At 36.8% G+C, this 12,035-nt stretch overlaps 1 protein-coding gene across 1 annotated transcript in view; it reads right to left on the bottom strand.

Annotated features, from left to right (window-relative positions):
- Nucleotides 1–987: 987 nt before the first annotated feature.
- Nucleotides 988–12,035, bottom strand: part of ST8SIA4 (ST8 alpha-N-acetyl-neuraminide alpha-2,8-sialyltransferase 4) — a 53,862-nt gene continuing 42,814 nt past the window's right edge. The window contains exon 5 of the mRNA XM_083883532.1: nt 988–5,910. Within this exon, the coding sequence (XP_083739658.1) occupies nt 5,628–5,910 (283 nt within the window). The 3' untranslated portion in view covers nt 988–5,627. The remainder of the gene's footprint in view (nt 5,911–12,035) is intronic.

Below are 12,035 nucleotides of genomic sequence, written 5' to 3'. Positions count from 1 at the left end.
ATACTGCTGACCCTAAATCACAGAATCATTAAAGTTGGGAAAGACCTCTAAAATCACTGAGTACAACTGTTAACCCAGCACTGCTGAATCCACCCCTACACCAGTCCCTCAGGTCAGATTCCACCACTTCCCTGGGCAGCCTGTTTTGACTGCCTAACTACCCTTTCAGTGAAGAAATTCTCCCTAATATCCAATGCAAACCCTCCAGCATAAAGCCCTTCATTCCAGCAGTGGAAGAGAGTGACTGAGACCCCCACCACTCACTCCAGCTGCTAACACCACAGGCCAGGGGCATCCACATCCTTCATCAGTACTCCAGCAGCTGGCATCCAGTCCTTTCACAACAGTCCCCCACTGTCTGGCACTGAGTCTTTCCAGCATGCACATGCATGGGACAGACAGTGAGATTACATAGAGAAGGAGGTAAGAGAAAATTTATCGACTTAAGATAGATTGGGGCAGTCAGCCTTAGGAATCTGCCAGACAAGCATACCCACCATGGTTTACATATGACCAGCCCCTTCTCTGTCTATTCCTCTTCTCTTCCCCCCATGCACATTGCCCCATTTGCAAAGACCCACCAACTCCCCTCCAACATCCTGGACTCCCAGGACTGTGTCCTTATCAGTTGCAAAGTACCATTTGCCTACAGTTTCTTGATAGCTATTCAGTGTGATGGATGACGTTGGCTTCTTCTCCTTGTCTCCTTTATGATTTGCCTGTTAGGTTTGGGCCTCTACATATTTTGCTTCCCCCTTCTCCTTAGTACCCCATTTTAAAAAGTCCTTGATCAGAAAATTATACTGGAATAAAAAAATCCTACACTCTACCCTTACCATTTTGTGTGATTCATCAGTTTTGGTTCTCATCTCTGCCTCGCTTGTTATTGGTCAGACAAGTTTGTGTCTCTCTGTTCCTGTTTATGGGTTCCTCCTTTTCATAATATCCCCTTTTGTGTTGAGAAAGCCCCTGATTAGACACCTTAAAGGAGCAGGCACTCTTCCACAGATTCTTACAATTAGCACAAGATTGATAAAATTACCGTAACAGTGTTACAAAGAAATATGGAACAGAATATAGCAGAAAACATGAAAGGAAATTTTTATTTTTTCAAGTCATATAAATAAAAAAACAATCCCCATAGCTGTACTTGAAATAAGACTAACAGTGTCAAACATGACAATTCTGAGATAATACGTATCAATACTTTAAACCACAGAAATTGTATGACATACACTCAGTAGCAATAGTACTGTGCAGGTATGAATCTCTGTAAATTCTCTTTCTTTATCTACATTTATAACAATTGTGCTTTTCCCAACACAAAGTAACAGTGCTCTTAAAAATAAATAATGTGCAATTTCAGAGTTCTGTCCTGAAATATACTAATCTAGATCCCCATCTAAATCCTGGACATGTCTCTCCCAGGAAGGTCACCGCAAAGAGTGCTTAGCACTTTGCTAGATCAACCACTAAAAAAAAAGTACTGAACCTGCACCTGTTTTTCTTCAAATTGCAGTCAATTAGAGAGAAAGTACTGACTTCAAGCACATGTTGCTTATATTATTTAACAAAATAATAATACAGTCATTATTACATGTCAGACTCAGATTTGAAAGGTTCAGTGGATCTTATATCCAGAAAGTGGCTCAGAGCTGTGGAAGAGAACTGTCCCAAAGCTGAAAAGTTAACAATCAAACATTTATCTATTATTTGTATGCAGTAAGAAAGACTGTCACAGAAACATTAACATGTATCTTAATAAGCAATTTACAATCAATTTATCTGAATGAAATCAAGTTGTTAAACACAAAGCTGCCATAAGCTTTGGAAAAATATACACGTTCTGCTGTCTTGACTTAGTTTCCAGTTCTTATTTTTAATGTATATTTAGGAACTACAGCAGGCAATTGATACAGCTGATGAGAGGATAAATTTGAGGAACACTCTGAACACAATTGGACATGTTGTGTTTGGCATTTTAGCTGTTCCTCACCAGAGCAGATAACATCACAACATTAGAGATCTCTCTTTTTATCCAACTACTTTGTATTAGTTGTTGATAGTGTTGGATTATAAAAGCCGTTAATTATAATATAAATTGATTATCTGCTCTGTGCTGTGGGCAGCAGAAGTGTGAATGTAGATAAACAACAGAAATCACCCAAGGCAGCTCTTGGAGGAGGCTTAAGGTGTTGACTGCTAGCCAGTGAAGAACCACAAAGTGAAATCTGTCCCACCTCAAAGTCTCTATACAGCAGTAAGACTTTGCTGAAATGTGCTGGGTCACCTTTAGGGAAAAAGTCACACAGTGGAAGTAATCATGTTTTTCCATTTAAATCCTGGGGTGCCTTAATAAAAATGCCCCAAGAGGTAAAAGGGAATGGTAAGAAGGGTGTCTGCAATGAGTCCATTGCTACAGCCTCCCAGCTGTAGAGTGCAAACAAAAGGGAAAGTCCTGGGCATGTCTCACCTCAGGTCACCTTAGGCCAAGCAGTAACTGGTGGTCACAAACCATCTCAAAACAATTTGTAGCACAACAAACCACACACCAGGGAGCCTCCCAGAATCACTGGGCTCCACATGGATACGGGTCTTATACAAGAACAATAGTGTAAAACGACTCCTACTGCTTGTGAAAACCTACACAGTCAAAGACTAAACTGCTACTTGCCTCAGAGAATAGTTTGAGACCCGCTCCTCACCACATCACACTTCAGCTCAGGATAAAGTGAGGCAGGTGACAGAAGAGGTGTACTGGTGTGGAGTCCCATGGCTTTGGTTGGGAGGCACACCTAGGTGCTGGTTTGAGAGGAGAGTGCTGGGAGAAGGATGAGTGTGGATGACAGTGGAGTGCCCTGAGCCTATGGCTCATGGTGTCCAAGAGTGCAATAGTGAAGGTAGAAAGCCTACAGAAGATGAGGTTAAGGCCTGGTTTTAAGGAGGTATGGAAAAACTCTGTTGTCTTTGAATCAGGTGCTACTGTCATGTCTTTGGCATGTGCCAAACCAAGTCAGAGAAATTTAGTGATAGATAAAAATCTAGACTCCATGGCTCATGTACTAAAGTTAACTTCACTTGCAGAAAATCAAATGTGAAACATGCAAAACAAAGGCTTAGGCCAAGGTTTAATTTGTCTGCTGACTTTTAAAGGCAAATTCTCTCACCTATCTTTCTACTTATATAATATTATTTTAATTTATTCATTTGCACAAATATTATTTTTACTTCCAAAGAATAAGAGAGTCCCCATTGACTTTATTGTCAGACACATTATCAGTTGATATATTCAAACGTTCCACAGGTGAACAAAATCACCTGTCAGTTAATATTTTAGACTACTTGAGCATGCTGTTTGTTGATGGCCTGACACTAGAGAGAATAAAAGCCATTCCCAGAAGACAATGTTGAGCAGATGTTTCTCTGAGCTTCTGAGAAACTGGCAATCTGTGAATTCTTTATTTCAATAGCAATTTTGTTAATCTATATGAAATATGCTGTAGAAGATCAACAGAAGCAAAACCCTAACAGCAAGAACAGGAATAGGCTCGCGCTTCATCGAAGACATAACCTTGTATTAAAATGAAGGCGTACATAATGAACAAATAGCACCCTCTGGTTTATCAACAACAAACTAAACACATTCCGGAGTGCATGGCTGTTTACTTCCTTCTGATGCCTTGGTTTCAGTGAGTTTCATGTTAGGACCGCTTATTGCACATTAGCATTTGGCCAAAGTAAACTGTCCTAGGTAGGAGAGTCTGGTGAGTAAGGAAAGATGATACTGTGTCTTACATATAACAGAACTGACTTTCTACTTCCTGTAATATTTGGCTGCAAGGCAGTGTTTTAGCTATGCAACTTACATAATCACAGATCTTCAGTCATGCATGATGAAATACATAAACTTAAGAGGAGAAAATGGGTAATAAAGAGCATATTCAGCTAGTAAATTTTTGTGAGAGTGGTGATACATATGAAATTGCTCAAACTAATTCAAAACTCAATAGATACACATATTTGGAGACCAGGACCTAATGTAGCTCTGAAAACACAACAAAACAATACCCATACATTATACCTGCATGACTACTCCTTAGCCAAGCATAACAGGAAAATGTGAAACCATGATGTTACCAATTTATGTGCTCCTTCAGCACTAAAATATATCATAGGATGACAAGTTTTGTTTCTTAATGTATGCGGTACTGACACTCCACCCTCTCCTGAACTCCTGTAATTTCTTGTTCTCTTTTTTTGGAAAGAAGGAAGTGAAAGAACTCGTGGTTTTTTGGATAAACAAGACTGACGATCAAAAAAAACAACAGTGAGATAATGCAGTTCTGCATTATTTCAGTCAGTTATACATCAGAACATCTAGAGGATACAAAAGAGGTATATTAAATAAAGAGATCATTTAACAGCATTAGAAGTTTAAAAGAACTGAATGATCTGCATTAATTGGTTAGGTCTTTTTTTTTTTCTTTAGTTCCACTGTCACCTGAGTTTCTTTAGACTTTTCCTTTCCACCAAGAATAAAACTGTGTATATATATATACACACACACACACATATATTTGAATGCATGAAGTAATCTTTTACTCCTGCAGATTTTTCTGAAGAATTCTCTATGTGAAGTCAGTCAAGAGGCTTTGATTTGAGATGCTTAAAAAATATAAATAACAAAGAATATGTTTTCTTAAGTAGCAAAGAAACATAAATCCATACCATTTCCCCAAGATAAGGAAAAGATGTTTATAAAAGTAATCTTTGGCACCGAAAACAAGGGCACCCTCTTGTATGTCTTCAAAGCTGTACAGGAGAGAAAAACTTCTCTTTAAGTCAGATCAGAAGGATATCTGCGTGGTTTCATGTAATGGGTACTGACAACAATAGCTAGAAAAACAACTGGGATGTTAAAGATTGTGTGACAGCAGGATACAACACAGTAAGTCTTGATAAAATATTTGATGTTCCCCTCCACCCTCCCATGCTTACAAATCTTTTTTCCTTAAGACAATTCCATAAGATAAAAAATTTAATTACTCATAACATCCTTGAAATCTTGTAAGGGCTCCAAAACTTAAAAGCAACAAAACCCAGCCAACAGGTAAGAAAAACAGCAACAAAAGTTGAGGTTATAATACAGTATCAGAAACAGTTCTCTGACTGAAGGCATTTACTGATTTGTTTGATATTACAGACTTCTTTTTCTCTACTCAAATCCATCATGATATTTTCTGCCAAGGCCTGATTTATTTACTCAAGTAAATACTTCATCCACTGGGTATCCTTGTGTGGGCTGTTTGATCACAGTTGCAAACTGGCAGGCTCTTTTTCTTCTTTAATTTGTGATGAATGTGTCACTGCATCCTGTAAACACTACTGAGCATACATTCAAGCTTTGTTCTTAGTGAAAGTGGCACTTACTTGAACTCTTGCAGTCAAAATAGCTTAGTTATATAGCACTTTACAGGTATAATAGCTGGTTATGTACTTCTGATATAACACCTTTTTCCAATGACTTAGTGGGTATTGAAACAAATCCTCACTGTGGTCCCATTTGCATTCCACAACATCTTTATGATGAGGCATGTATTCTGTATTTATTGTACTTTACATATGCTTTATTGCTGTATGCATTTCCCCGTTGTTAATTTAAGTGCTCCTCTATTATGTAACACATACAACGTTTTAAACTCTAATGGCATCCTATGAGGACTGGCATTAGAAAAGTACCGATACTTCAGATCATCATAATAGTGATACTTGACTGGTTTTCCATGTAAATCCTTTGGGAATGGCCAAAATCCGTATAGGTGAATCTCATCACAAAATCGGGTGGCAAGTGTATACATGAGGAGACCAGTGCTGGGTCGTTTAATGTGGACCTTGTTTGTCAGCCAATAGCTGCAAAAAAAGAAAAAGTGCATTAGGAAACACATATAACTTCACGTGAATAAATCCTCTACTATGCATTCATTCTACACTATGAAAACATGAAAGTCTTCTCCTCTCTAAATTGAGATCATAATGACACTGCTCTGGTGGAGTGTCTTTATTCCTCCTAGAAGAGATTAAGAAAGACCTTTTTTAGCAGAGTGCTCAGAAAAACCTGGCAAACTAAGGGACTTAGTTCAAGCTTTCATCCAAACACAACATAATGTCTGCAGAAGTTACAAGACTGTAGTTAACCTTCTCAGCCAGATCAGGGAATAGTCTTTTGCTGTAAAACATGACCTGTTGTGGTACCCAATTCATGTGATCAAGTGAGCTCTATGCTGAATATTTGATAGACCTGATGGTTACAGATTGCCTATCTAAATGGAAAGCAAATGGAAATGATAAATCTAAGTTAAGCATTTAACTTTCAGAAGTCAGTATAAGAGAAGCTCAATTTACTTGCTTGTGATTAAACATATAAAACCACCTGTTGTTAAATGCAGTCTCCAGATAAGCAAAACCTTACACTACCAATTTTTAAGAGGTTTTGTTTTGTACTCAAACATTCACTGATCCGACTGAGGCTGCAGGACAGTTCTCCTGAGCCAGTACCAAGAAGTCTGGTTATGGCTCTAAAAGTAGCAGAGAGTTTTCAAAGACACAAACGGAAACTTAACTGGATTCCAGCACGTAGCTCATGTTGGTACCCTCAAGTCTGTCACCAACATTGTTCTACATCTCTAACCTTTAAAATCAGAATGTCATTAAAATAGTGCCAGCTATTAATGGTAAAACACTTCTCCTAGGTCTGATTCAACAGAAGGTCCGCTAATACTTTAGGGAAATAAAAAAAGGTCACTTAGCTTCTTAAACTTGATCATTCTGCTGATTCAGACAAACAACAGCCATGCCCACAGCTGTACTGATAAGACTGTGGAAATGTGTGACTGCAGATAAGGGAAGTAAGTATTACTTAGCATTACCACACACATGTAAAACCATTGCAGTGTGCCAATCTATTCTTAGTTGTAGGCTGTGAATTTCTTCTACCATAGTCTAAGAAGAAAGTCAAGGGAGATAAGCCTCACGAGACCAGAATTAGTCTTGTTTTAAAAAGAATTACAATAAGGTTGGAAATTAAAATTATACATCCAGAGTGCTATAAAGGTATCAATGATGCAGCAAGAGCATTGTCTCACTCCCCAGTATGAGACAGGACACCAGAACTATGTCTTTAATCAAAGACTGAAGTATGTTAAAAGGACCAGAAAATACACAATGGATAAATTAACCATCCCATTGAAACTGCCCTTTTCAGTTTCATTCTTTGCCAAAATCATAGCTTTGAATCACAGATAGGTATCCACGTGAAAGCTGGTTTGGTATTTTTGTGGGTTCTTTGTGTTTTTTTTTTGTTTGTTTTTTTTTTTTTTTTGTTTTTTTTTTTTTTTTTTTTTTTTTTTTTGTTCTGTTTTGGGGTTTTGTTTTGGCTTTCTGTTGGCTTGTTTTTTTTTTTAGTTTTTGGTTTGATTTTTTTTTTTTTTTTGTATTACACTCAAGTTCATTTTTTGAAAGCTGAAGGACCCTGCAAGCAGAAAACAGTTCTGAGCTAAGTAACTGCTTCTCCAGTGCCAGCCTAGGGAATGACTCAGAATTTTACTTGGCTGTAAAAACAGGATGGTAAACAGCATATTTAAGGAGTGAATGCAACTGGGAATAGGGACATCTACAAGTGACATATGCATGTATCATTTTTCTCTGTCTTCATAAACACGATTTTTTAGACATGTCATGCTAAGCAGTTTGTTTTTCACTCTGATAAACTGCAACGCCGTAAAACAAGATAAACCAAAGGAGGGACTCCATTCTAGAAAATAAACTTTTGTTTATGAAAAAGTTGCTGGAGAAAGAAATGCGAACACTTTTAGCACTTCATATCATAGGTACAGCAGATTAAAAGCTAATTACTTAATTTTTGTAGAAACTGGTAGCTGTCTCTTGAGAAGTCAGTACTTTAATCTTGTGCAGTCATCCATCTACTAAATGAGTGTTTCTAGCCAAACAGCAATCAAAACTGATGCATCTGGGACTACAGGTCCCAGCACTGCTATTATTCCAGCTGAATTTCACCCTTCCAGGAATAGGATGCTCACAGCAGAAAATTAAATTCGTAAACAGGTAAATATTTGAAAAGGACACTACATCATACTTAAGCATTTCTGTCCAGAAATAAGTATGTAATGAAGGAATAAGATGCAATGAAGACCTTCTTACAGTTTAAGACTATAAAAGCATATCTTCTCTTCTGTTTGTCATATTCAGGTATTATACAAAACATAAGTTTAACTATTTGCTATTTCTTAAAATTGAAAAGATATCTAAACTCTCTCTCCATGTATTGAAAATAGAGTACTTGATTATATATATATATGTAGTAATTACTATAAAATTTGTAACTTGGGATCAATTATACTTTAGATAAAAAAAGAAATGCAACAAATGAAACAGTTGGAGGCACTCAGAGCTCTAGGTTGATGCTTCCTGGAGATTGTTTATCTCTGCACATTCCTGGCTCCCAATGTCTGCTTGAATTAATAGAATTGTCAACTGGTGACACAAACCACAAGCAGCTTTTGTGATTTTTGTTCTGAAAGATACGTGTCACCTTTTCAGTCACTCAGGTAGCCCTTCTAATCTCAAACTGAGTTAAGGCTGATTAGGGTTGATTGATGTTGTAGATGCTTCAACCAATAAGCATTTTTGTACCTGTTTTTAGTTTCTGGAGTTTTATTATAGCTTTAGTTTAAAGCATAAAAATACTCTCCCGATCTACTTTTCTGGGATGTACTCATTTCCTGTTTAACTGTACTGGGATGTACTCATAACCTGTTTAAGATTACATCCTGAAGGAAGCAACTAACTATAGAATGGAATGACAATCTCTCTTGTTTCTCATAACTAATCTCTAGACCTTCACCCATGACAAATTTTCCTAATTTTCCAGCTGGATAAGGAATCTGCTTAACTGAAAGGACTGGGTGGATCTCACCATGTTAGAAAATAGTCATCACTATGAAGTCTGTAACTGGCCACGCAGTGCACCACTACAAGCACTCGTTTTCTTGAAGCCTCATGCTAAAACAACTCCTTTGTGGGGCCCAAAGGGTAAATTTATTGAAGATTAGTGAACATGCTAGTGCATATAAACACTCTTTAAATTCTTTTATTTCTGTGGCTTGAAGTTGAGTAGCTTGAATTCAAAGAGATCTCACTTCAAATTACTTTAAAATATATGGCTGATGGTAATGTACTAAAGACACTGGCAAGTTACCATGAATTTCAACTTATGCTAAAAAGTTAAAAGTAATCTCTAGGGGTAAGTGAAAAACAGCACAAATAGAGAATATGTTGAACTTTCTGCAGTAAAAGCAAGGTCAGATAAGTACTTAGGTCCATGTATTGCATTTTATAAAACTGCCATTAAAAAATACCCTGTTTGCAACAGGTAACTTAAAAACTCCACAACACAGTGTAAGAGTAAGGGTCACCCTGCTGACAGCAGGGGATTGCTAAAAATCCCTCTTCCATGAAAAGAAGGGGTATTTCAGCAGGTACTGGTTCCTGTAACAACATCTTTGTGCTCTGACAGTCATTCTGTCTATTTTCACCTCAACTTCTCATCCCAAATCCAAGCATCTTTGCCTCCAAAGCTTCTTACCCACTTCAGACATATTATGTAGTTAGCCATGAGCACACATCTGAGATCTCTTTCACAGAGTCCAATATCGATCTCTCTTCTACAATCCTTTCTTTTTTACCTTTCAAATAGATTTTACATGATTTTAAAATCTGAACAATGATCTCTTGCATGTTTCACTGTATTTTACATTTAAAAAATTATAATAATCAAAGACATTTTTGGCATTTTTGTTAGTACTGGAAATACATACTCTCAATAATGGATTTGTGCCAGCATTATTCTAGTACTTTCTGATGTTTTAAACTTACAATGTTTTTTCCTTCCTTTTCATTGTTATTATCTTAATGAAACCTAATTCTTATATGCCGTTCTACACCATAAATAAAAGATGTTTTAAAATTCTGTATGTAAAAATCTATTTTTTGTCAAAGATCCTTCTTTGTCTCTATAAAGATCATACAAAAAGCTATAAATTTTTTATCAAAAATTGATTTTTAATTGAGGCATTAGTACAAAACCTAAACATTTCAGCCATGATGACTTATACAAGAATCATGAGATTATTCCTTTAGTAAGGAATGTTGGACCTCTGACCAACCTCTGACAGATCTCAGTTCAATCTCTTTCTCCTCAGCCACTGCTGGCTGGGCCTGTGCTCCACCCAACCACCTCTGTAGCTCACTGTTCAGCTTGCTTCAGCTGGCAAATATCTTTTGTGCTTTAGGGGACCCAAAGGTGCCTGAGCAGGAAACTCTGTCTACATTTAAAAAGGCAATGAAAAAAAGTGAAAGTCTGCCCTGATGAATATGAGATAAATAAATTGTTTACAACCATAAGCACTGTTAAAAAGATTATTTTGACACTTATATTTGTCCTTGAGTTTACAGAACCTCAGTATTTCGGCTTTTAAAAATACTGAACCTGTTTCTATCAGAAACCTATCTACTTTCTAGTTTCTACTAGAAAACTATCACCTATAGAGTCACATCCACCATGTTTTCACCTGTATCTAGCCAGATATCCTCATATTTATGAAAAAGAAATGTTCTACTGTCAGCATAACTGCTGAAGGAATGTCAGTTGAATAGCGTGCTTCTACCTGATAATGACTTCTTGCAGCTATTGACAAAAATGAAAGTAAAATAAACACATAAAAATATAGACATCTGTTTTAAAAATAGTTAATATTAAAATGATCTTCTGATGAGACTCTATTACAATGACTAGTACATGCAACAATTGATGCCAATCATCATCACATTATATGAATACTGGGGAATTCAAATTGCAATTGTTTACCCTGATACTGTGGAATAGATGACTTCTGACTAAATTAAAACATGAGATGTGCCTTCTCATGGCTGTACTCAGAGTGAAGTGTTGTCTCAGACAAAGAAAGTCAGTTGCGATGGGTTAAATTCAAATACCAGGTAATTTAGTGTACTTAGCATCTTTATTTGCCTTATCTACAAATTCTTTAAGATGTCATAGCATAAACAGATCCAGAATCTGGTTGCATATATTTCAATGGATTTTGAATTCCTTGTTCTGGACAGGGCTGAATCTGAGGAAACATACACGTTTAAACTCTGAATAGCTCAAAAGATTATATTCTGAGCTCTGTTTCTTGAGATGTCCAACTGATCTCCAAGCAAATCTACTCAACACACCTGGCTGTCACTGAAATTCTGTTCCTTCTACAGACAGAGAGAATACTTGTAAAAAGAGCTTTCTGAAAAATCATATATGGTATTTGAGAAATTAATATATTAACATTAATAAGAAGGTAGGGGAAAAAGATTTTGAGAGATGACAAAACATCTCAGTGTTACTCAAGAGTGTCTGCGAGAAGCTAGAGGATGTATGTACATTGTCTTGATTACACTTCCTCAAAAAATAATTTAAAACAGGACAAGACACAGAGTAAAGTAACGTACACTATTAGAAGAATAAAGTAACTTCTGTACGAGGAGAGAATAAATAGAGTAGCTTGAAAAAGAGACAGCTAAGTGGGGAGATGGCAAAACACTCCAAAATTATGAAGTGGTAAAATTGGCAAATAGGAATTTAATTACTGCTTTAAAATAAGCACTGTAACATAAAAAGCTATGGACTCAGTAAAGTAATTTATTAGTAGCCCTGAAATACACAGATGAAAGTTTATTTACTTTTACACAATACAACACTTAACTGGGAATTTGTGGTCATAGGATGTTTTGGATGCCATCGGCAACTGACTAAAAAACCCACAACTTGTCAACGTTCACAAACCCAGTGGTGCTGATGAAGCTCCTTCTCAAGGGTTTGCTAAGCTGGCAATGGGAGCATATATCACAAGGTAACCTTTCCTCTATTTTCAACTTCTCTTCTATGTTTCTGTGTTGGCACCTGG

Source organism: Zosterops lateralis (genome assembly GCF_965231275.1).
Source record: "Zosterops lateralis genome assembly, chromosome: Z".
NCBI lineage: Eukaryota > Metazoa > Chordata > Aves > Passeriformes > Zosteropidae > Zosterops > Zosterops lateralis.
Note: the sequence above shows the minus strand (reverse complement) of the source record. Positions and strands in the feature narration are given on the sequence as shown.